General features: G+C 43.5%; 1 protein-coding gene across 2 annotated transcripts in view; it reads left to right on the top strand.

The window, feature by feature from the left end:
* Positions 1 to 20,355, top strand: part of LOC147603586 (Leucine-rich repeat protein kinase family protein) — a 39,227-nt gene extending 18,872 nt beyond the window's left edge. The window contains exons 9-14 of one of the 2 annotated variants that reach the window (XR_015265525.1): positions 18,775 to 18,940; positions 19,021 to 19,245; positions 19,326 to 19,353; positions 19,448 to 19,670; positions 19,748 to 19,849; positions 19,924 to 20,355. Coding sequence is in view for 1 of the 2 variants with exons in the window: in XM_086796021.1 (XP_086652147.1) it covers positions 18,775 to 18,940; positions 19,021 to 19,245; positions 19,326 to 19,670; positions 19,748 to 19,849; positions 19,924 to 20,340 (1,255 nt within the window). In the remaining variant the exon portion in view is untranslated. Of the gene's footprint in view, positions 1 to 18,774; positions 18,941 to 19,020; positions 19,246 to 19,325; positions 19,671 to 19,747; positions 19,850 to 19,923 lie in introns of both variants that reach the window. The other variant, XM_086796021.1, reaches the window with a different exon arrangement.
* The last annotated feature ends 3,693 nt before the right edge of the window (positions 20,356 to 24,048 follow it).

Raw genomic sequence — 24,048 nt, 5'->3', positions numbered from 1 at the left:
CAATATACTTTATTTGAGGGAGGGGTCGGCCGTTTCGGCTCATTGTGTGTCTCTTGTCAATTCAGCAATTTACTTCTTGTATTTGAGCAAGTGTCCATCAAATCTTAGTGTATTTAAGTGTATTGATTAGCATTGTGTTCAACCAAGTTACATTGGTATCAGAGCATACGGTGCTCTTTCACTTCTATCGTGAGAGACGATCACCGTGAACACTAGCTATCTCTACACTTAGAACATTATGGACAGCCATACAAGGAATGTTGGAGATGCTAATACAAGAGGCGGGGACAATGAAATGCATGCCTCCAATGCTTTACAAGATGAGTAAACTCATGTGGTGCACAATAGGGAACATGAATATGTGGGACAGCCGTCCCGTGGCAAAGAGAAGATGCAAGAAGAAGAGTCCATAGTCTTGAGGGCTGAACTTACTCGTATGCAGGCTCTTCTCCATGCACAACAAGAAGAATTGAATCTCTATCGCCGCGAGGATCCATTGGTACATGACCGTTTGAAGGCCAAGAAAGCTGAATCTTATATGGATCATGCAATGGCAATGATTGCTCAAGAGTTGCACATGCAACCGAGGGATGCAGCACGTGCATACTTGGCTCGTACCGAGGATGCCTATGCAGAAAAGGCAACCATCCCACATGTCTTGGAATCCCGACAAGTGCCCGAACAAGAACTTATGTCTAAGAGGATGAATCTCCATGCTATGGGAGAGGAACAATCAGCGACTTCACGCCATGTAGGAACACCTAATGTAGCCCGTGAAGGATACAATGTTTATGGCAGTGGTCAAAATGTATGTCAAATGCCATTGCTGGCTGAAAATGTGCATGCACAACACATACATCATGGGCTGCAATTTTCTGTTGGTGCAGGTATTCCGCGTATCTCTCATGCCACTCATGCCTTTGAGTGTGCTCGTGAGGGAGAAGTTATGGCTGAAAATGTATCAATGCATGTTGAGGGGTCAGCCATGCCTTATGCTTACAGGGCACATGTATCTATGCCTTATGTATCACCTTTTGGTCCAAAAATGATGCAAGTCACAGGGGCTGTCCCAATGGACAAACATGGGGGAAAACGTGTTGAGATGCACACACATGCATCAAAGTCTTGTGACTTCAGAGCCGGAGACAAATCTGTGAAGTTCGACACATATCCTGGGGAATATGATGCATCAAAGGCACTTGCTTTTATTGCTGCTCAGTTTGATATTGCTTTCAGTGATGAGGATTTCACTCAGAAATCCATGATCCGGCATGTAAGCATGTTCATGAAAGGCACTGCTGTTCATTGGTGGCTCACGGAGAAGCTCTCACCGAATCCTGTTAGATCATGGGAAGAGTTCAAGGAGAGGTTCTATGCTCAATTCTTGCCTCCCAATGCATTGAATGAGATAACAATGAAGTGGGATTGGGTAAAGCAAAATGAGGGGGAATTGGTAAATGCATATGTACAAAAGTTTTGGAAAGTGCTCTTGGAGGTGTCTCCATTTATGCATGTCACCGAGGCGGGAAGGAAGAGAAGGTTTCAATCGGGATTGCAACCCGTGTACAAAGCGGGACTACAAATGTATCCTGGTCATACCTTACACCAATTAATCACAGCCGCCACCGCCACCGAGCAATTGGAACTCAAATTGAGTTGATCCAATAAGGCTAAACCCTCATTTCAAGGCAAAGAGAGGGCTGTCCAAAACCTGTAAAATGATGGACAGCCACCTAAAAAGGACCAAAACCAAGATAAAAATGGTCCAAAGACTCAAAATAACACTACCAAGAAGCGTCCCTTCAAACCGAGAGACTATGGTCTCACTCCGGAACAGAAAAAGCAATATATGAGTGAGGGGAAATGCTTTACTTGTGGTAGCACCGAGCATATTGCAAAGGCATGCCCAAACAAGAAAAAGCGTGATAATGCAAATGCATCAAAGCCTAATGTGCATATGGTTCCAGATGTACAGGGCAACACTTCACATGATAGCAAAGATAGGGTTGTATGTAAAGCTTGGGGACAGCTCAAAGATCAGTCCGCTTTGTTCATGTTTGATGATTGTGCATCTGAAAATTTCATATCCACTCAGATGGCAGCTGCTTTGGGTATTGAAGTGGAGGACATGGATCCTCAAATTTAAGCAGGGGCTGCCTTTGTTGGTAGAAGTGTAGGTCATGCGTATTTTTGGCAAGTTGCGCATACACATTCAAGGCTATGTGGATCATGAGGATTTTCTTGTGGCGCCTTTGAATGGCTGTGATGTATTGCTTGGAAAGCCTTGGCATACCCGTATTGATCCGTGCAAGGCTTACAAGACCAACAAGATCACCTTCATGCATAAAGGCCGAGAACATGTAATTGATGCTGGTGAAGAGGGTGATACCATTCCCCTTGTATCTCATGTACAAATTAAGAAAGTAATGAAAAAGAGTGTTTTGGCGTACTTGATTTTTGTACGAGATCATGTTGAGGAAAATAATGTACATGTAAACACTCTTAGTAATGATAGGTTGAAATTTTTGCAAGAGCACAATGATTGTTTTGCTGATGAGTTACCACCTGTACGACCGGAAGATCATCGCATTGATCTTGTGCCGGGTAGCGCACCACCTAATAGGCCAGACTATTGTGTAAGTGCATCCCAAAAAGAGGAGATCATGAAGCAAGTGAATGAGCTTCTTGAGAAGGGTTTGGTTCAGCCAAGCTCTTCCCCATATTGTTCACCCGTCCTCTTGGTTCAAAAGAAGGATGGATCTTTTCGTATGTGTGGATTATAGAGCTTTGAATAAGCTTACCATCAAGAATCGGTTTTCGATTCCATGCATAGACGACATCCTTGACAAGTTGGATGGATCGGCATGCTTTAGCCGAATTGATCTCAAGAGTGGATATCATCAAGTGCGTGTAGTGCTTGAGGATGTACACAATACTGCTTTCAGGATAGCATTTGGGCTTTATGAGTATCTTGTTATGCCTTTTGGTCTTACAAATGCCTCGGCTACATTCAACAGAATGATGGATCGCATATTCTGTGGGTACATGAAATTTACAGGTGTCTTCTTTGATGACATCCTAGTCTTCTCGAAGACCGAAGAAGAGCATAAAGCTCATTTGGCTATTGTTTTTGAAGAGCTCCATAAGCATAAACTCTTCATAAATGCAAAGAAGAGTGAGTTCTTCTTGTCAGAGATACATTATCTTGGGCATATTGTGTCCAAAGATGGAGTGCGGATGGATCTTGCAAAGATTGATGCAATTCGGAATTGGCCCGAATTGAGTTCGGTGCATGAGATCCGTAGTTTTCTTGGATTATGCTCTTACTACCGCAGGCTCATTCGGCACTTTGCATGGATTGCTTCTCCTTTACATGATTTGACAAAGAAGAAGGCCGTGTTCAAATGGACTAATGTTGAGAGAGATGCATTCCTCAAATTGAAAGATGCAACTACTCATGGTCCAGTGTTGATCATTCCGGATTTGCAAAAGGAGCCTTTTTGTGTGAAATGTGCATCTGGAAATTGCATAGGAGCTGTCCTTAATCAAGAGGGACATGCCGTGGCTTATGAGAGTCGTAGATTGCATGATGCAGAGCTATCTCTTGGCATTTATGAGAAAGAGCTTTTGGCTGTAATTCATATACTTACTATATGGAAACATTACCTTCTTGGGGCTGATTTCACTGTGAAGACAGATCACCAGAGTTTGAGGTATTTTCTTACTCAAACTAAGTTGTCAGAGAAGCATATGAGGATGGCCAATATCCTCTCTATGTTTCATTTTCAGATCTTGCACACTCCGGGAAAGAAGAATGTAGCGGCCGATGCATTGTCATGAAAGCCGTATGTAACAGCTATCTCGGTTGTCTCTCATGGAGGCTTGTCTACCATGCGTGATTTGTATCATACGGATGCTGATTTTGCCACTATTTGGGCTGATTTGATGGCTGGTCATGCACATGCCTCATATGTGATCAAAGAGGGTTATCTCATGAAAGATAATTGCCTATGTGTGGTGTCTGACATGAGGCAAAAGGTTTTGGATGAGTGCCATGCTCCTCCATATGCTAGTCATCGAGGCATAATGCCTACTACGTACATGATTGAGTGGTATTTCTTTTGGCCAGGTATGTGGAAGGACATAGAGGCACATGTACGTGCATGTATCACCTATCAAAAGGTCAAATTTGATAAGCAAAAGGCACCAGGTTTGCTTCAGTCATTGCCTATTCCCACGCAGCCATGGGAAAGTATTACAATGGATTTTATTATGGACACGAACCCAACAAGGTAACGATGCAATTTGGACAATTGTGGACATGTTTAGCAAGGTGAGCATATGGTTAAAATATATCTTGCCCAAGTGTTCAAACATCATGGAATGCCGAAGTCCATTGTGGGGGATAGAGATCCCAAGACTATTAAGTCTCTTTTGGCGGGCCTTATTTGATAATATGGGCACCAAATTGGACTTCTCATCAGCTTATCACCCTCAAACGGATGGGCAAAGTGAGGTTGCAAATTCAGCCGTCTTGGATCTCTTGAAATGTTATGTGGCGGATCAGAAGTCTTCTTGGGAGAAGTACTTACTGCTTGTGGAATTTGCATACAACAACACGGTGCATGCATCTACGGGAAAGGCCCTGTTTGAGATTGTTTATGGTAAGGTGGTTTTGCCACCCATCCTTCGCACAAAGGATGAGATATTTGCAGCTGATGAGTATGTAAGAGACTTGGATATTGCTTTTGCTTAGGTGTGGACAGCCATTGCAAGGTCACAAGACAAGCATAAAAAGGCTACCGACAAGCATAGAAGGCAATTGGATGTCAAAGAGAATGATTGGGTATTGCTGAAATTTGAGAAAGCAAGACTTGCAAAGAGGCCTGGCAAAGAGGGTGCATATCCTAAGCTTGCAACCAGGTACTATGGGCCTTTTCAAGTGATTGAGAAGATCAATGAAGTGGCTTTCAGATTGGCATTACCTAGTCATTGGCACATACACAATGCTTTTCATGTGAGTCTCCTTCGTAAGTATGTAGGGCCGGAGCCCAGTGAAATGGTCATTGAGGATCCACTAGAAGTGGATGAGCTTGAGGAGATCTTGCAGCCAGAGCAGATTGTGTATCACAAGAAACGCAAGCTTGCTGCAGGCAAAGTTGTGAGGCGTTACCTTGTGAAGTTTAAGAACTATCTTCCCATTGATGCTAAATGGTAGATGAAGAGTTCTTCAGAAATTGCCCGCATGTGCTTCAGACATATTTGGATGCTTTTCAGTTGCGGACAACTGTTTAGAAGCCCGGGGGGGGGATGTCACCATTTGGCCACCCAATTGGTCCACCCATGCTTTCTTATTATGTATGTACATTGGACTGGTGTCCATGGCAGTTGTTTATGCTAGGGATTGATGCCACTCATGTGATACTGTAGACTTGGCTTTCCGTTGGGACTTGTGCCTCCGTGTACATGCTCAGAAATGCTTGGTGGATTGGTGTTTTATTGAGTCTGGTACCTCGTGTACTTGCCTGGAGCACGTCTTTTGGTATAGTCTCATGAACGGGGATTGTCCATATCAATGCTGCATTGCATAGCATCTTTATGTGCTTGCTTGCAATTGAAATTGCATGCTGTTTTCATGCTTGCTTGACCAATGTGTAGTTCCAAGTAAGGGGACGCCCGCCCGTGAACCGTGTGTGAAACTGTCTGCTGACATGGTTGTGTGGCATGTGAACAGGTGGTAAGTATTACCCGATCTAGCTCAAATAGCCCTTAGGACTTAGCCAATATTTATAAGCGAGTGCGTTCCCACTTCATTAAAGTTTGGGCGTTCAAAAGTCACTTATAAATTATGACCGCTTCCAAGTTCACACTCACTGAAGTCCCGAGGCGGACAAGACTCAATGTCCAGGACCTGATCCTCCCCTTTTACTCATAAATGGGCATCTCCCCATGTCCCTTCACCTGATTGGACCCCAATTCACTTACTTATTAAGAGAAAATTCGTGTTTTCTCTTCATGAAGATTTTTGGAGGCTGAAAACTCTGTTTTTCCACCATTTCTCTCCATTTCCAAGGTCTCCATAGCCATACCCAACTTGCTAGGGTGTTTTCCAAGCTTCCAAGAGTGTTTCCAAATGCTAATCACTCTCCTACACACTCCCAATGACTGAAATTCAGCAAAACAGCTCTCTTTATTGCTGTAATTTCTGGTCTTTTTGCTGAAAACCCTAATTTCAGCCTTCCTTTCTCAATTTGAACCATAGGGGAAGCTTTCCCAAAGTTCCCTTCATCCTCTTGAAGACTTTTGTCGGGAAGAAAGGCGAAAAATCAAAGATCTCAACACTCCAAGGACTTCCATCGCGAAGACTTTCGCTGTCATCGACTCTACTTGCTATTGGTAAGCTTTTATGCTGAAATATGGGAGCAAGTAGCAAGAGGGAGGAATCGGATTACAAGATCACATACCCTGTGTAGTGTTCTCTTGTCCTACATGCTCTCTTGCATATTGTTGCTACCATGTGTTGGTGGAACAATAGAGAGCAAATGGTAGGGAACATGGGCACTTGAGAGGGTAGTGTGGGTTGCAAGTCTACATCGACAACCACTTGTTTGCAATACTGTATTGATATGCATTGGTATGGAAATCTGGTCAGAAATGCCCATGTGAAACCGATCCCGTCAAGTGGGAAAGACTCCGTTGGACACCCACACGCTTAATAGCACAACTTTAAAACCACAAATTTGAAATGGACAACTTAAAACAACTTGAACTTTAAATGAACAGAAACGGAAAGATGGACACCAGCACTGGGGCCGGAACGGGCCGACCCCCCCCTCAATATATGATATATTTATTGGGAGTATTTTAATGAATACAATGCTCCATGGGTTCTGAGAACCAGATAATGTCCATGTACATATGAAAACAGTACCAAACAAGTAGGTTCGAATTTCGATGAAGAAGCTCGAAGCAGAACAACCACTAGTGTGGTCCAATCGCTACGGTCCTGTGCTTTCACTGGACTCCGCGGAGAGCGCCTCACTGGTGTTTCGAGACCACTCACAAACAGGCGCTCTCGTACTAACGCCTGGCTCTCCCGATCTCAGCACCTTTGGACCGAGGTTCGCCAATACAGCTTGGACAACCCGGCACCGAACGGGTGTGGCCGTAGAGGGATGAATCCTTTATCAGATTTAAACATATAATACTTTACTCAAATCTGAAAATTACTTACTTGTAAATGGTTGATAGAAAACCCATACTCGAAGTATGAAGAAGCCTCCCAGGAGAGGCGAAGTTCCTTTGATGAAGACTTAGTCGCCTCGTGGTGAACCACCAAGGCAGGTACCACCGTAAAAGAAAATCACAGCCACCTGCTCTGCAAGAAGAAGTATCCACTTGCAAGGGCAGATAGAGACCTGGCTTGTATGGAGAAGCAACCTGCTATAAGGAAAGATGCCGCCTGGCTACAACAAGTGCAGCCACCTTATAGAATGCATAGCCTCCGGTATGGAGAAGGGATCGCCTGCTTGGGAAGAGGGGTGGGCGCCTGCAGGAGAAGAGGAGTAACCCACAGAAGCTGGTCACACAGTCGCCTGCAGCAAGAAAGGCAACGTAGCCTTGCTAGAGATAAAACATACACAGCCGCCTGTAGAGTAGGCAGCCGTCAGCCTATGGTGCAGTCGCCAGCAGAGATAGTCAGCCGCCTGTGAAGAGCAGCAGCGTAGCCTGCAGCAGAGGGTCGCCTGTAGAGAGTCAGGCGCAGCCAGCAGCAGAGTCAGCTGCCTGTAGAGAGTTTGGCGCAGGCAGCAGCAGCATAAGCAGCCCCCTGCAGAATTCAACGCAGCCACCAGCAATAATATTCAGCCGCCTGTAGAGAGGCAGGCGCAGCTAGCAGCAGGGGATACTTCGCCTTTATGAAATAAACATGCGCCAGGGGGAGAGGTGATCGCCGGCAGCTGGTTCTCCACGAAGCGGATGCTCTTTTTTTTTACGTCAAAGGGTGAAGCGATGTTGTTTTACGCTTGATGGAGAGAGCCATATTTAATAATAATAATCATGTGGAGATAACCTTGGTCATACCCACGTTTGCATGTGGGGGGCTAGTGGGGGTAGGTGACCATGCCCACCCCCACACTCACTTAAAAGTGAGGCTCCCCACCTTGGCCCCTAAGTGGGTGCCCACTTTTAAATAAGTGTGAACCCCTAACCTTATAAAACAAAGGGGTTAGAATTAAATATTAAAAACTACATGTGCAACATACTTACCACCTGTTCACATGCACTGAAACTTGTCAGAATACAGGGCAGACTTCACGACTCACTGGCAGGCGTCCCCGCTCAGTAAGTAACACGTCAGGCAAGCAAACACACAAATACATGTCATGCGAAAACAGTTTCAAGCATGCAAATCATGTGTGCATGTGCAAATAGTAACATGGACATATCTCCCGTTCATGGAACATGTACAAAATATCTGTCGGCACAAAACTGGCACGACATAAAACATAAAAACCTGGTCTTCCTATGGAGTGACAGTCCCATAGGTAAGACACAGTTCCAGGCACGAGTCTCCCTATGGTGTGACAGTCCCATAGGTAAAACACGGCACGAATACTGGCTCTTCCATGGCGTGACAGTCCCACGGATCGAACACAGTCCAGGTCATACACGGGTGGCACTAATCTGGCTCCCGTCCATACGACACCATCTTGCTAACACACGGGTGGCACCAGTCTGGCTCCCGTCCATGTCAGCAAAATACTAGCCTCTTCACACGAGACACCGGCCTGGCCTCAAGTGAACGAGACGCAAAAACTAGGAATGGACCAAATGGTCGGCCAATTGGTGACACCATGACACTATGTACTTAATTCTCCCAAGATCAATATACTTTATTTGAGGGAGGGGTCGGCCGTTCCGGCTCATTGTGTGTCTCTTGTCAATTCAACAATTTACTTCTTGTATTTGAGCAAGTGTCCATTAAATCTTAGTGTATTTAAGTGTATTGATTAGCATTGTGTTCAACCAAGTTACATTAGCAAACTCTCTCAACCAGGCCACCAGTTTGAAGGTGCTGTGCCGTGGACATCACACATTCTTTGGTAATAATAGTGTGTCCCTTGCTATCTAACTGTAGAAAAGCTAGCAATTGCTCCTCTTCACTTACTGGTTTGGCAAGTAGCTAGTGAGAATAATCAAATTGAATCTTCTAGGGCCTTTGTGACCACTTAGTGATGTTCTGTGGCACGTCCACAATAAACGCTTCACCGTTTTCCCTCTTAGTCTTGCTTTTGCAACATAGTCCACCCCCTATGCTGCTGGTTGACAGATTGTCTCCCACTTGCAGTACCCCTATGCAAATTCTTCAAAGAAATGCCTTGCAAAGTCCTTGCCGTCCATTTACCATTCAAATAAGTAGTGAACAATGTCGGAAATCAATGCACCACCCTTGTCAATGTCACTGTGTGGGTGATGGGTTGGTCTATTTTGTAAGGCTCCCTGCAAGTCCCGAGTTTAGACATTGAATATTGGCCATGTGTGGCCGGATGGTTAGGAGGCAACTTAAGGATGGCGTCCTGGTCAACAAAGACTGGAACGATCTTTCAAATGCTACCTCGTATGGAGTCCTACCAATAGCTGAAGAAAAGGAGTCATGAACATAATGTTCCCACTTACCTTGTTGGTTGTGAACATAACACTTTAGTACGTCAAATGCCAATTGATTATAAATCTTCGTATGGCCGTCTGTTTGCGGGTGGAATGCATTGGAAAAGTTCAACTTGGTCCCAAAGTTATCAAATAATGCTCTCCAGAAGTGATTGGTAAACTTGGCATCTTGATCTGACACAATGGTCCTCAATATGCCACCTATGGGACACTAATGCCGATTAAACATCCTAGCAACATCCTTGGCAGTCATGCTAGTTCTACAAGGAATAAACATAACAAATTTGCTAAAATGATCGACAACCATCAAACACTGAGAATTACACTGACGCGTACTGGGAGGTTTGTCACGAAATCCATTGAAGTTTCTTGAAAAGGTTCTTCGGGAATGGGTAAAGGTTGTAACAACCCTATCTTCTTCCCACGAGGAGCTTTCACCTTTTGACAAACCGGACATTGTTGCACGTAAGTGAACACATCTTGCCTCTTTCTTGGCCAATAAAATTGTTGCTCTTAACTTCTCTAGAGTCGAGTTCATGTCCCTATGACCACTAGTGACTGCATCATGGGTATCGTGGAGAAGAGTTTCTTGGAACTGTTTCAACACCCAAGTTGAACTTTATAGAAAAGCCAACCATTGCGTATCAACAAATGCCATGGTCCTGTGGCGTCCAATGCTTGTTTTGATCGAGGATCGAATTCCACGTACTTATGCTTCATGTCATCTAGTCCCGTATCAGCGAATTCCAGTCGAGTGGATTGGATGTGGGACACAGTTCCTTTCTTGCTCATGGCATTCTGGCCTTGCCTTGAAGATACTTGATCATACCACCAAACTGCTGGAAAGTCTCACTCCAACGGTGTTGACGGTCATTCCAATTTGTACTTGGCATCGTCTGAAGCCAACGTAGAGCTTGGTGATTTGTGTGAACCTCAAAGTTGCGTCCATAAAGAAAACGTATCCAATGCTTTAGGGCATGTATCACCGCGAGGAGTAAACCGAGTAGTTCTTCTCCGTAGGGATCCACTTATGGGACATGTAAATTATTGGATGTCCATTCTGTTGCAAGACCACCTTGATAGCAATGTTCCTCGCATCAGTGATCACCTGAAATGGGTCATCCTTGGAGGCTAATGCTAAACAAGGAGCCGCAGATAATGCAAACTTGAGGTCCTTGAAAGTTTGCAAACTCCGAGGAGTCATCTTGATCTTCTACCTTTGAGTCTTGACGACTTTATTAGAGTTGTTTGTCGATGTGGGTGGAATATGCCTGGCAAATACCCACAAACGACCTAACATCATACGCTGTTTTCGGAGTCTCCTAGTTCAAGATCTCCATCACGTTTGTTGGGTCTATCGGATGCCTTCAGCACTGATTATATATCCGAGGTAGTGAACCTCATATAAATAGAACTCCGATTTCTTCTTATTGAAGTAAAGCTCGTTGCTTTCGAGCAATTTGATTAACTTTTTCGACGTCAATGTCGTGCCGCTTTTTTCAACGTCAATGTCGTACCGCTCTTCCGTAGCTAAGAAAATCATATGCCATCCAAAAAGATGAAGACACTTTTCTATCAAGTCCTTGAAAACATGCATCATCATGTGGTTTAATGTAGTTGGGATGCTGGTTAAATGACCACGAATTCATAGTAGGCCTTCCGAGTTTGGAATGGGGTTTTGGGGATGTCCCTGTCCACAATTCTTATGTGATGGTAGCCACTTTTGAGGTCAATTTTTGAAAATAACTGTGCTCCATTCAGCCTCTCTTAAGATATAATCGATCCAAGGCATAGGGATCTTGCTCTTTATCGTTAGCTTATTGAGCGCGCGATAATCTACACAAAGTTTGGAAGATCTATTCTTCTTTCTCACAAAGAGGAACGGGGCTATGAATGGAGACACACTAAAACGTATGAAACCAGATCGTAGCAATTCTTGGAGTTGACGATCCGACTCCGTCTCCATGGCCTTGCTCAAGCGGCATGGAAACTTACTTGGGGGTTCGGAACCTCGGAGGAGCTCAAGTTTATGCTCCTTTGGTCTAAATGAGGGAAGTTTGGGAGGCAAATTGTCCTGAAGGAAGATCTTCAAGAACTGGTGATGTAGAGCCTTGTACTTCTTCGAAGCACTGGCCACGGTGTGGGTGGTCGAAACGTAGATCACTACACATTGTGCGCCTTTTCGAATCTCTCTTTTAGCCTATAGATGGCTAATAAAGTTAGGTATCCCAGCACACTTAATGATTATTGGGGCCTTTGACACATTTCGGGTAATCTAGAACGTGTGTTGGTCCCAATCAATGTCTAGAGTAAACTTGTGAAAAAACCATTGGATCCCTAAGACTATGTGTGCCACTCCTACAAGAGGGGCAACCATGAAATCCCGCACAAATTCTGTGCCTTGCATGACTAATTTAGCCCAGCGAGCTTCAAACTTGATGCTCATTGTCATGTCTGTGCTAAATCCCTTCACTTTCTTGTCTGCCGAGGTCAACGAAAACTGGGCTCGTCGAGTGGCCTGTTTCGTGACCATGCCATCTGTACTGCCACTGTGACTTTGTGGCCACCTATGTAGCCAAAGGTCTTGAGCAATTTGTTACGCTCATACTCTGCGTCATGGTTGCCCTTCCGTGTGTGAGGCTGGCTCACCACGGCAGCTCTCGAGGCCGGGGTGGTGGTTTGACCAAGGGTCTTCTTAGGGCAATTCCTAAGAGTATGTCCTTTTGTGTGATAGAAGAAACACCACCCCTCCTCCTTGTACTATTTGCGCTCTTTGGCACTGAGCACAGCTTTCTGGTCTAGAGTAAGGTGTGTTCCATTGTTCGAGTTCTTGGAGCTAGAGGCTCTTGGGGTAGATCTTGACTGGGTCTGATTCTCTCTCTTGCCAGGGGCAATGGCTGCCTTGGCTACTCCGGGCTGGGAGGTCTTCAGGTTCCCGTTGTTACACTTCATCTCGGCACTTAGGGCAAGCGAAAGTGCGTGATCAAAAGTTTTTGGTTCGAACATGCACACATCCCATCAGATTTGCGTGTCCAAAACGTAGAGGAATTGTCCTCTTTTGTCTGCGTCCATTGTTTAAGTTCTTGGAGCTAGAGGCTCTCGGATAGATGCTGACTGGGTCTGATTCTGCCTCTTGCTAGAGACAATGGCTGCCTTGGCTAATTTGGGCTGGGAGGTCTTTGGTTTCCCGTTGTTACACTTCATCTCGGCACTTTGCGCAAGTGAAAGTGCTCGATCAAAAGTTTTCTGGTTCAAACATGCACACATCCCATCAGATTTGTGTCCCCAAAACGTGGAGGAATTGTCCTCTTTTGTCTACGTCCAACTTTTATAACTGTAAAGCCAAGTGAGTGATTTTGTTTGCAAATTGTAGGACAGGTAGCACGTTTGGCGCAAACCCCAAAACTCGTCCTCGAGTCGCTTAAGATAATGAGGCGGTAGAAACCGTTTCTTGAGGTCAATGACAAACTGGTCCCACTTGTAGGCAACAGCTCCATAGTTGGAATTGACTTGGGCCCAGTGAGTCCACCATGAGATGGCTTCCCTTCGATGTATTAACTAGCTTACACCACCTTCTCTATGTTTGACTTCCTACCAACATTAAAGTAGGCTTCAAATTGATGAATCCAAGAGTTTAGAGTTGTGGGATCGAGTTTATTGCTTTACTCACTGAAGTTCACCTTCTCGTGAAGATGAGTCGAGCAAGTTGCGGTGGGTAGTACTGACCTTGTGTCGAGAACTGCAAGGTATCGCTTGTGCTCCAAGTGTCGTTGGTCGTGGAGTGCACCAACGCAGGCTACCGCCTGTGTTCGAAGCTCTACCTCTTGTACCTGCATTTCATATAACGCACGGGAATGCTGTGTTAACTCCTCAAGGGAGGTAGCCGAAGCATGGATCTGGGAAGGGTGCTCGGTGTTGACTAGTGGAGGAGGGGGGGGGGATGGGTGTCGAGGCTTCTCGAAGAGGTACCAAGGCCTGTATAGAAGCTGTACATGCTTGCATCCGTTCCCCTTGTTGTCCAATTCCCCTGTATAGGTTCAGCAACGCGGAGATGGTACAAGGCAGCGGCACAGGGCGGCGCAAAGGGCTGTGCAGCAGCGGGTAGGTCTGCAGGAAGGACTGGTCAGGCAGAGGCAGCCAGGGGGATACACTCTCTCTCCCTTCCTCGCTTGCTATGAGTCGCACAGCAGCACTGGTGTTTTTTTCTTTGGATGAGCTAGTGGGCTGTCCTGCTGGAAACGCAGGACTGTTCTCTCTCTCTCTCTCTCTCTCTTTCGTGGAAGTGGCTGCAGCAGACATACGGGTTCTCTCTCTCTCTCTCTCTCTCTCTCTCTCTCTCTCTCTATCCTTCTTGGCACAGCCACGTGGGCTGGACTGCAGGAGGGCAGAAACGTAGGACTGAGCAGGAAACCCACAGTCGCGTGGGCTTTTCATTCTCTCTTGGAAGGAGGCGTGGGGCGGCTTTGAGACTGTTTATGGGCTGTTTTGGTTGGCTGCAAGTACAGGTCACTTGGATGTGTTTCCTGGCATGGAATTGATGCAAGCTTGCATGGGTGCATGTTCATAGAGCAGATTGCTTTCTTCTTGCTTGAAAGGAACAGAGGGACCTATAGTTGTGGGCATATCTATGTTTCCAGATGTTTCATGAGGAAACAGGTCACTAGATGTATGCCGTTGTTGGCACTGTCTTTGAATGGTGTTGTGTATGGTTCTGTGTGGAAACATGACAAATGTTTCAAGGGGAAACAAGCCTAAGGGTTTCATGCGGAAACATGTCGTAGGTTTCTCGAGGAAACATGTGTTTTTGGTTTCTCTAAGAGATAGGTCACATGCAGGCAGTGGGTATAGCAATGGACACATGTTTGGTACAGTCTTGCTGCCAATTGGACAAGGGTTCGGGAATCCATGATTGAGATGGATAGTACCCTTGGAAGGTAGAGGGGGTTGGTACATGTGTGTTGATTGTCTGGTTTGCTGTGTTGTGATGCGAATTCTCTTTTGGGAAACAGTTTGGAGTCGTCATTGTGATGCAGGAGCACTGGATGTGTCAGGGTGTGATGCTGTTCATAGGGTGAGAGGCTATGGATGGTTGTGGCAGCCCTGATCATGGGAGAAAGCTTCTGTATGCAGGACTCAATGTGTGGGAGTCTTTTGATGTGAACAATAGCTGGACTTGTTTGTGGATGCCGAGTGGACAAGAAGCCATGATGCAGGGTCTTTGCAGGCTTCAAGAGTTCTACTGTGACGGCTGAGTTTCCAACCTTATTGTAATCAAAGCTCTTATAATCAATTAAAGAAATACCGCAAGGAGCGCCATTGCGTTTTGGGGCCAATCAGTGTTTGTGTACTGTTTGTAGGAGCACTCTAGCTCTCCATGTTTGTTTTCCTTTTCTAGGTTTTCAAAGGTGTTGAAGTGTATTGTGTGCAAGTTTGTTTTTGCACCGCCCTTTGGTTTTGTTTGAAGATCGAGGCCGGTTTACGTTTTAAAACCCCTCGATCAAAAGCTTGATAACGATGACGAAGATGGTCTTCTTGTACTCTCCCACGAACTCGATGATGAAGGTGAGGATAATCTCCAAGCTTCAATGAATGAGGAGAAGGGAGAGGTTCATGCTTCTTTTATACCCAAGGGGGGGGTCTTGCTTTTTGCCAAAAGCTACCATGCTTTGCTTTTACTTTTGCACTATGCTTTTCTCTTTATTCTTTTAATAATAGAATATTACTCAACTTTTGTCAAAGTTCTTTAAGTTTGCTTTTCCAACTTCAGGTCTTTTCTTTTTGGCCTTGTAGCCGCTTTTTGAAAAAGCGGCTAAGGGCTTTACCCTTCATGAGTGAAACTCGAAGTGAACATTCCAACGGTTAAGCCAAGAGTCTACAACCTCCTCTCCACAGGCCAAGCTAGTCAGCCTCGGTGTCCCATACCACCAGATCCCGTCCTAAGGGATACTCAGCAAGACCGCCTATGAACCGCCATGTCCATGGTAGGAGTAAGACTACTCTAGTCTAGGCACAGACCAATTGTCAAATATGATAGTATATGATCACAATCATGTCCATGTCCATGGCAGGACTCAGGAGTAAGACTACTCTAGTCCAGGCACAGACCAATTGTCAAGTATAATAGTATATGATCACAATCATCCATCAGTCACTTATATAGTGACTACTGCCGCCATAAATAACCATCCAATGACAAATAGTGAGTAACCGTGGGTTATTAATAATAATGAACCCTAGTCGGGTTATCTATAATAATGAACCCTAGCCACCTGTATGTAACTTGTATGTAGCCTAATCTTAGTGCTTCCAAACGTTGTCGAGATTAGGACCTAATCTCGAGGATTAACATCAGGTACATAATACCTACTATGGTAAGGAGCCCTTAGTGTCATATTTCAGAACATTTGGATGTGATTGTTTTATGGATGTTTCAGACCCATCAAGGACCTAGTGGGATGCCTAATGCAGAAGGTGTACCTTTCTAGGGTACAATATGGAGTCAAAGGGTTATAAACTTTACGACCGTGAGGCAAAGAAGATCGTGGTTAGCCATGATGTGGTGCTCGTGGAACAACCCCACCTGGTGGAGGAGGCTTCCTTTACTTTATCTATCATTGAAGATGTAGCCCAACAGATACAACGACTAGATGCAATACCACATGCACCCGTTTCAATGGGAAAGAGGAGGCCTCCACCCATTTTACAGGAGAGAATTTGAAGACGAAGATGATAGGCTTGCTGAAGCACAGAGGAAAGTGCCATATCCAAAGTGGGTGAAGCAGCTTTTTGACGGAAAGCTCCCCCAGCTTTTGAAGACGAGCCGACAACTGCGCGTTGCTCAAAAAGACAAGAGGAGGAGAAGAGGGAACACACACACATTGTCAATACGGCCTTGATGAGACTAAGATAATGAAGCTGCAGGATTACATCTTCATTTCTCAACACAAGTATGTAGGAGAAATATTGAAGCCCTGTCTTGCTATACTGATCCATAGCCCTAAGCTTGCTTAAGAACATTGATGCTAATTAACATGGTTAAGACATAGGAGAGAGAAGAAGAGAGTTTAGGTGTCACGTTTTCTTGTATTACTAAGGTACAAAAAGGTAACTTGATGCTTGTACATGATGTAGGGCTATGGCTTGTACATGATGTAGGGCTATGGTCAGCCCCATAGGGGTGACCTAGGCCCCTTCTACATGTCCTACTGATTCTATGAATGAGGGACCGATGATCTAATGATTTCTGCTGAATACTGATTTATGCTTATATATGAGCTTGGAGTGCTGGTCGGTCAGGGACGCGACATTCCCTTCTGCTAAACTTGATGACGGGGTGGACACTCTGTCATCCTTCCTCCTTGGACTTCTACTGACCGCCCTTTGGTATGGCTGAGTGCAAGTTAGTTGGCATCCCCATGGAGGTTGAAGTTGTCTGCAAGAGACACTTCTCCACTTGTGGATATGAAGGAATACATGAAGTTGGTGGGGAGTTTGATCTTCTTGTGCAAATACAAGCCGGCCATTAGCTTTGCAGTTGGTGTGTTGAGCAAGTTTTCAAATCAGCCCATAGAGAACCATTGGAAGGCAGGGATGTGGGTGTTAAAATACATGCGAAGTATAGTTGGTGCGACATCGTCTATACCTCGGGCAAGATGTTGAGTGGATTTTGTGACTGGGCGCTGGGGCAAGAGATTGTGATAGCAGGAAGTCAATTTCTAGTTATTGTTTGTCACTTAGGTCTGGAGTTACCTTCTGGATCAATAAGAAGCAACCTACTGTGGCACTTTCTTCTATAGAGGTTTAGTACAAGGCATCATGCTATGCTTCATCTGAAGTAGTTTGGTTTAGGAGAATTTTGGGGGACATGGATGTGTGGCTTAGGAGTAGACAACTGAGTTGTTGTGTGACAATCAAAGTTGCATGGCAATTGCGAAGAATCTTGCATCTTGTTTTAGTTCAGCTTCTTTTATTTTTTTCTGATGAATGGCCTTTACGGCATTCTTAGTCAAGGGGCCATAATAGCCTCTAAGTTTGCTACTGGTGAAGAATCCTTGTATTTTGACACCGCTAGGTGTTTCAATGTGCGTTGATCCTTGCGGGGTGAGTTCGTGAACAAGGAATGGTTCCGATCCTTTATACTTTAGCTTATGCTTTTGGTTTTCAGTGCTGTTCAAGAGAACCATGTCCCCGACTTCGATATCTTTATCCTTGAGCTTTCCATCGAACCATTCCTTGTGTTTCAGCTTTTCGACTATTATTCTGTAGAGGGTGCACAGTTGGGCTTCATCCAAGCATTCAAGTTCAAATATTTGATCGGTTGTTGGAAATCAAGCTCCACCCTCATCATCACTGTCACTGTGCGGGTGACGGCGGGTTGCTCTATTTTGTAAGGCCCTCTGTATGAGAAGTAGCCGTTGTCACTTACTGTTGGTCTCAGTTGTAGTCAAGTATGGCTCCAGTCGGGTGCTGTGGCCGGTTCGGTCCATTTGGACCAGTCGTAGAGTGGCCGACATTGGCTGACCCCTGTCTACTATATATATACGAGTTCATCAGTCTTCATTTTATATCGAGATCAACAGCTTTAGATCTATCTTCATTGTGTTGTGTGCCCTTGTTGTCCATGACATCCTCTCTCCAGAGTCTACCTAGATCGCCATCAAAGCTCCTTGCTGGAACACACAGGTGGGCAAACACCATTAGTTTGGTTTGCAAACAATAATTCAGCATTATTCTTCATATCTCTTTCTTCAAGTTCTTTGTCTTGTGATCAAGTTCCCCTTGGTGTATTTTCTTAAAACAAAGCCTATTTTAAGTAGATTAAAGGTTAGCCAAAGAATTAACTTCCCCCCAAAGATCAATCAGTGCACTAGGTCAAAAAAATGATGCTTGCATTCAAGGGGAGGCTCTTAACTCTGTCTCTGACCTCCAGCAAAGGAGGTGCATTCCCAGTGAACCCATTTCTATTGTCGCATTTGTTTGGGCACTATGCGACACTCTTCTTTTGTATGCATTATTGTGGATAATGTGATTTAATGATAGTTGGTAACATATAAAGTTGTATTCTGCATTAGCCTCATAATGAGGTCTGTCTTTTCTTTTGTTCAGATATATTCCTTTCAGGCGTTTCCAGCTGCCCTCTCTGGACAGGAAGAATTTGGAAGTGGTGCAAAGTGAAGAGATCATTCCTGTGCTTCTTGATGAGATAGGACGTGGTGCATCGGGTTCCGTAGTCCGAAAGTGTTCACTGGGATCCATTACTGCAGCTGCAAAGGTATGGCTGGCTGTAGTTCAAAGGATCTTAAGATTGAGCCTTTCTTCTATAACTCATAAAAAGTGGGTGTATGTTTTTAGGTACATTTGGCTGATCAGGCAAGCGAGATGCTGTACAAAGATGTGGTGAGCAGGTTTCTCAGTGAGCTGCGAATCCTCTGCAGTCTGGGGGAACATCCTCATATAGTTTCTTTTTATGGTCATGAATTCAGCTCTGTACCGGCGATACCACTTGATGGCAAGCAGGGTGGTGAAGCTATTCAGTTGATGATATTTATGGACTACGCACCAGGTTTCTCGTTAGAGGTGTGAACCAGTGTTTTTTATGATTAGTACCAACTGTAATGGCCTTGGACTCTTTATTTACTTACTTTTCCTCCCTTCAGGCTGTGTTGACTAGGTACGCAAAGGAAGGTAGGACACACATGCCTATTAAGCAAGCAGCTTATGTATCAAAAGCTATCATACAGGCCCTGTCTTTTGTTCATTCCAAAGGGATTGTGCATAGGGATATCAAGAGTAGCAATGTACTAGTGGATCTTGACGGGAAGGGCACACCTTCAGTTAAGCTCTGTGATTTCGATAGTGCTGTTCCTCTCTCATCATCCTCAGCTCACACTTGCTATCTAGCTCATCGTGGCATTCCACCTGTGGAAGTGTGCGTCGGTACACCTCGTTGGATGGCTCCAGAGGTGTTCCGGGCCATGTATAGTCAACGACCTTATGGCTTGGTAAGTTGAGTTTGAAGATCTTAATGGGAACTTCATGTTGATTGCATGATTTTCATTTTGTTGGTTACTCTCTGCAGGAAGTAGACATGTGGTCTTTTGGTTGTTTGCTATTTGAGATGCTGACTCTTCAAGTTCCTTATGCTGGACTCCCTGAGGCTCAGATCCAATCACATATTGAGGTTATATTCTTTTCTAGTGGTTTTACTGCTTTTCTGAGATTGGATGATAAATCGTGTATTTATATACGTTGCAGATGGGACAACGACCTCAGCTGCCCACAGAAATTGAGAATTTGTTCTCTGAGTCTGCGTCTGTTGATGACGAGGCTAGTAATTTGGGTACTGTGTCTGATGGAGAGCGAAAAATCATGAAGGTGCTTGTAAGCTTGTTCAAGTCGTGTACGGAGTCGTGCCCTCACAGTCGACCTACAGCCCTCAAAGCATTCAAAGCTTTATCAATGCTATTGGATACCGACTTGATTGATCAATCAGATGACATTATTATTAAAACTGACATTCAGGACAAAACATGCCCATCAAATTCGATTGAGGACTCTAGTCTAGAGAAAAGGGAGGTAGGCCTAAGTGATGGACACACAAAGTTTGAGGATTTACATGACTGTCATAGCAGGAAAGATGATACAACTTTGATGAAAGAAATAAAAAGATGATGTTTTTCCTTGAAAGCTCCAAGTTTTGGTGGTGGTTTTCTTTTTAAAAGAAACGTGTGAGAAAGTAGCCAAATATTTTCTTAAGGTTGAAACGCACACGTGCAGGCATGCACAAGAAAGAAGAGAGTTTTCTATTAAGGATCCTCCATTGTTCAAGCAGGCATGCACAAGAAGAAAGAGTTATCTATTAAGGATCCTCCATTATTGTGCAAGAGGTCAGAGATGGTGCTGAATCGCCCATGTTTATCATTTATTGATCGTCGGATGGTAGAGACGGTGTGAAAATTTCCCATTGACAAACAAATAATTATGGACACTTGTGCAGCTCCTTTCACTGTGGTAAGAAGTTGATGGATATCCTTGTAGTGCCCAATCGCTTGAATGGGTACTTGGTGCCAGTATCTTGGAAAAGCTAACATGCATGTGCTTTATGCTAGTAACAAAAAGGGAAGGTTAGAACTGAAATACTGAGTTGACCCCTTTTATTGCTAAAGGCACTTCGACACACGTGGGTGGGTTGTGGGTGCAAGGTTTTTTTGTTCATGATGTAGTGAAGGCTGTAGTACTTTTGAGGTTTTCCATGGGGCGCTGAGGCATCAAGTTGCCACAATTGTGGTGACTTGTCCAAGAAGATTATGTTGCTTTTTACCATCCTTTGCAGTTAAAGAATCACCACCATCGCTGCACAAATGTCGTTGCTACTACAATAGGTCGTGGTTTGAACTCTGGCTAGGTACCGTGCTCAAAACCCTTTTTGGCATTATGGTACTACTCTCTTGCTAAAATGTACTAGCTACAATCCCTACAATTTACTGTATTCAATTCCTCTGAAAAAGATAACAGCTAGTCTTTCAAAAAAAAGAAATATCATGTGATTAGCTCGTTAGCAGGTGAGCTTTTCATAGTCACATTGGAAACTCTCAATCTATAAGCTTTTCAAACTTGCACTTCCCCCCAATAAAATTATCCCGATAGCAAATTCAATCTATGGGCTTTTTGAAACCGATGTTACAGATCGATTGTTACATCATGAAGCCATTAGGAGTGTACACTTCAGCATTTAATCACTTAAGCTCGTTACATCATGAAGCCATTAGGAGTGTACACTTAAGCATTTAATCACTTAAGCTGTTAATGCTATCTTGAGAATAATTAAGGCGTCCTAGTCAAAGGTCTTAGGAGTTCGTATTGACTAACTTTTACAGTTAGGCCAATAGTGTGATGAGTTTTCTAGTCAATCAAGTTAATTGGCTAGTTTAGAAAAAGGACTTTGAATAATATTTGGTTTTTGTATTGCAAACATGCTAATTATAGCCATGTTTATGTCATTGCCACTTCACCACAAAAGGAGGTATATGTGGAGATGCTTGAATTGTTGGGTTGGTGGGCCTCTCTTGTGCATGACATGACAAATGCAAACAATGCACTCATTCCCTCTCTACTTGGCATTCACCAAAAAGGAATAAATCTTTTTTGAATTAAACCTTCAATTCATGTGCTACAGTGAGCAACCCTCACACCAACAATTCATTGTTTTCTCGAAATCATAGAAGTACAATGTATTTTCACCACAATAAAAAAGTAAAGCTAAACTTTTCAACCAACCAAAAGTATTGTACCTGTTGGTTCATGTGACACCACCTTTTAAATGTAGTGTGGATCCTCGTGAAGGTCATTTGCTTTGTTTGTGCTCTTCAAACAATAACTAGCATGGAAAAGGCACGATTGATACAACTAATCATATGTAAGTTGGCCAAATCTCAAAGGAAATTGTGAAAATAAGGAAAATTGGGCAAATATAAACAAGGTCAACACAACTTTTGAACTCTCCTTTGAACATGCACGTAATTATGTAATGGTGGAGAGCTCATATACTTCGTAAAAAAATAAATCCAAAATTTGGATCGTTTATTTTTTATATTTGAGCAAAGGTTTTCAAGTGCATTTTTTTTTTCTTAAAAATTAGTGGTTTACAAAATTACATGACTAAACGTGTGCTAGATATTTAACAAAACATTATGTACTTGTTTCAATCTTAAATGATCACATTGATGAACTTTATATCGACCTCACATCGTAAGAAAAATGCACATAACAAGAACAAATCATAGTTAGTGCAAGCAAGCACCTGTTCAAATATTCAAACATGGAATGTAATTGTATGCTAAAATTGGACTAATACTAAAAAAATTCTACATAGCCCGTGCACCAAGGTAAAAATTCTAAATGTTTTCTAGTCCATCATTGAAAATACCTAGTGGTGAACTGTTGTGCTTTCTTGTAATTTATTATATCTAAGAATAAGCCTTTTCCTTCTAATATTTATTTTTTTAAAATTAGTGTTTATTTGTTGTTTTGTTTGGGAGTAGTGTTTGAATGAGATGAGAAATAGTTAATATAAACTATTCGATTCAAGAAATATTAAAAAAGCGATAAAAAATAATAACATAATGGGGCGTATTGCATTAATAACTATTTGTGTTCTGTGGTATTGTTTGGTAGCTAGGACTTGTTTGAGATGCATTGGTATGGTATATTCTTTGGGATAATGACTATAGGTGAGCCACTGTGCCTTGTCCACTGTATATATGAATCCAAACTTTAGTAACTTATTTATTTCTTCCTTCACTTGCCATGTATAGTTTGGTTTCATTCAGTATCTACCTTGTGTAATGGGTATTGCATCCTCCTTTATATTAACCTTGTGTTGGTAGAAGCTTGGGTTGATCCCTTTCACATCTATGTAGCTTCACGTACACACACATCCTAATATGATATTAGCATTTCTTAGAGCTCCTTTTTGAGATCTTGGCTCAATTTGGTGCTTTCACCAAGCAAGATTCTTTCTCATCACCCAGATTTACTTCTGTGAGCTCATCCTCTTGCACTCTAACATTATACTTTTTCCCTCTTCGAAAGTGGTCTATGCTATGCAAATCCCATGAGGACACTCTTGATCGGGGGGATATCTCTACTTTGTGACTTTTATTGTGACTACTTCAGGCACACTAGGGTGTATCAAAGGTTTTTACATACTTTAGACACTTTGTTTCTATGGGACTGAAAATATGTTTACATGTAAAGCTGGCACCCTTTGTATAGATCTAGGGGTGGGGGGGGGGAGTATATATCAATGGAGTTTCATGTATGTATGGTTGAAAGAGACAAAAAGCATCAATGCACGATACCTTATACACCTCAACAAAATTGTGTAGCTAACAGATCGCTCATGGAGATAACATGTTGCATGGTTAAGGGCCAAGATTTTCCTCATGTTCTTTGGCTAGAGGTAGTTATGTATGCCACTTATAGGCTAAAGAAATGCCCCACCAAAGCCTTGCAGACATTTACCCATTATGAAGCTTGGAATGGCAAGAAGCCCTCTCTGGTTCATTTGCGTGTTTTTGGTTATCTTTCTTATGCTCTTATGAGACTGAGCAACAACACAATAAGCTGTGGATGATAAGGCGGTAAAATGTTATTTTGTGGGATATAGCTCAGAAAGGAAAGGGTATAGACTCTTTCATCCGGCCACAAAGTGGAATTTAGTGAGTAGAGATGTTGTCTTTGTTGATCAGTTTAGCCCATGCTTTTATGCAAAAAACAACAAAATGTATGCTCACATGACATCTTTGATACACTCCTACCTTTGTACGATGCCGAACAGCCATACATGGAGAAAATGAATGCTAAAAAGGTGTTGCAAAT

Source organism: Cibotium barometz, chromosome 63 (genome assembly GCF_041138505.1).
Source record: "Cibotium barometz isolate CiBa-2024 chromosome 63, ASM4113850v1, whole genome shotgun sequence".
Classification (NCBI taxonomy): Eukaryota; Viridiplantae; Streptophyta; class Polypodiopsida; order Cyatheales; family Cibotiaceae; genus Cibotium; species Cibotium barometz.
This window is presented reverse-complemented; position numbering and strand designations above follow the sequence as displayed.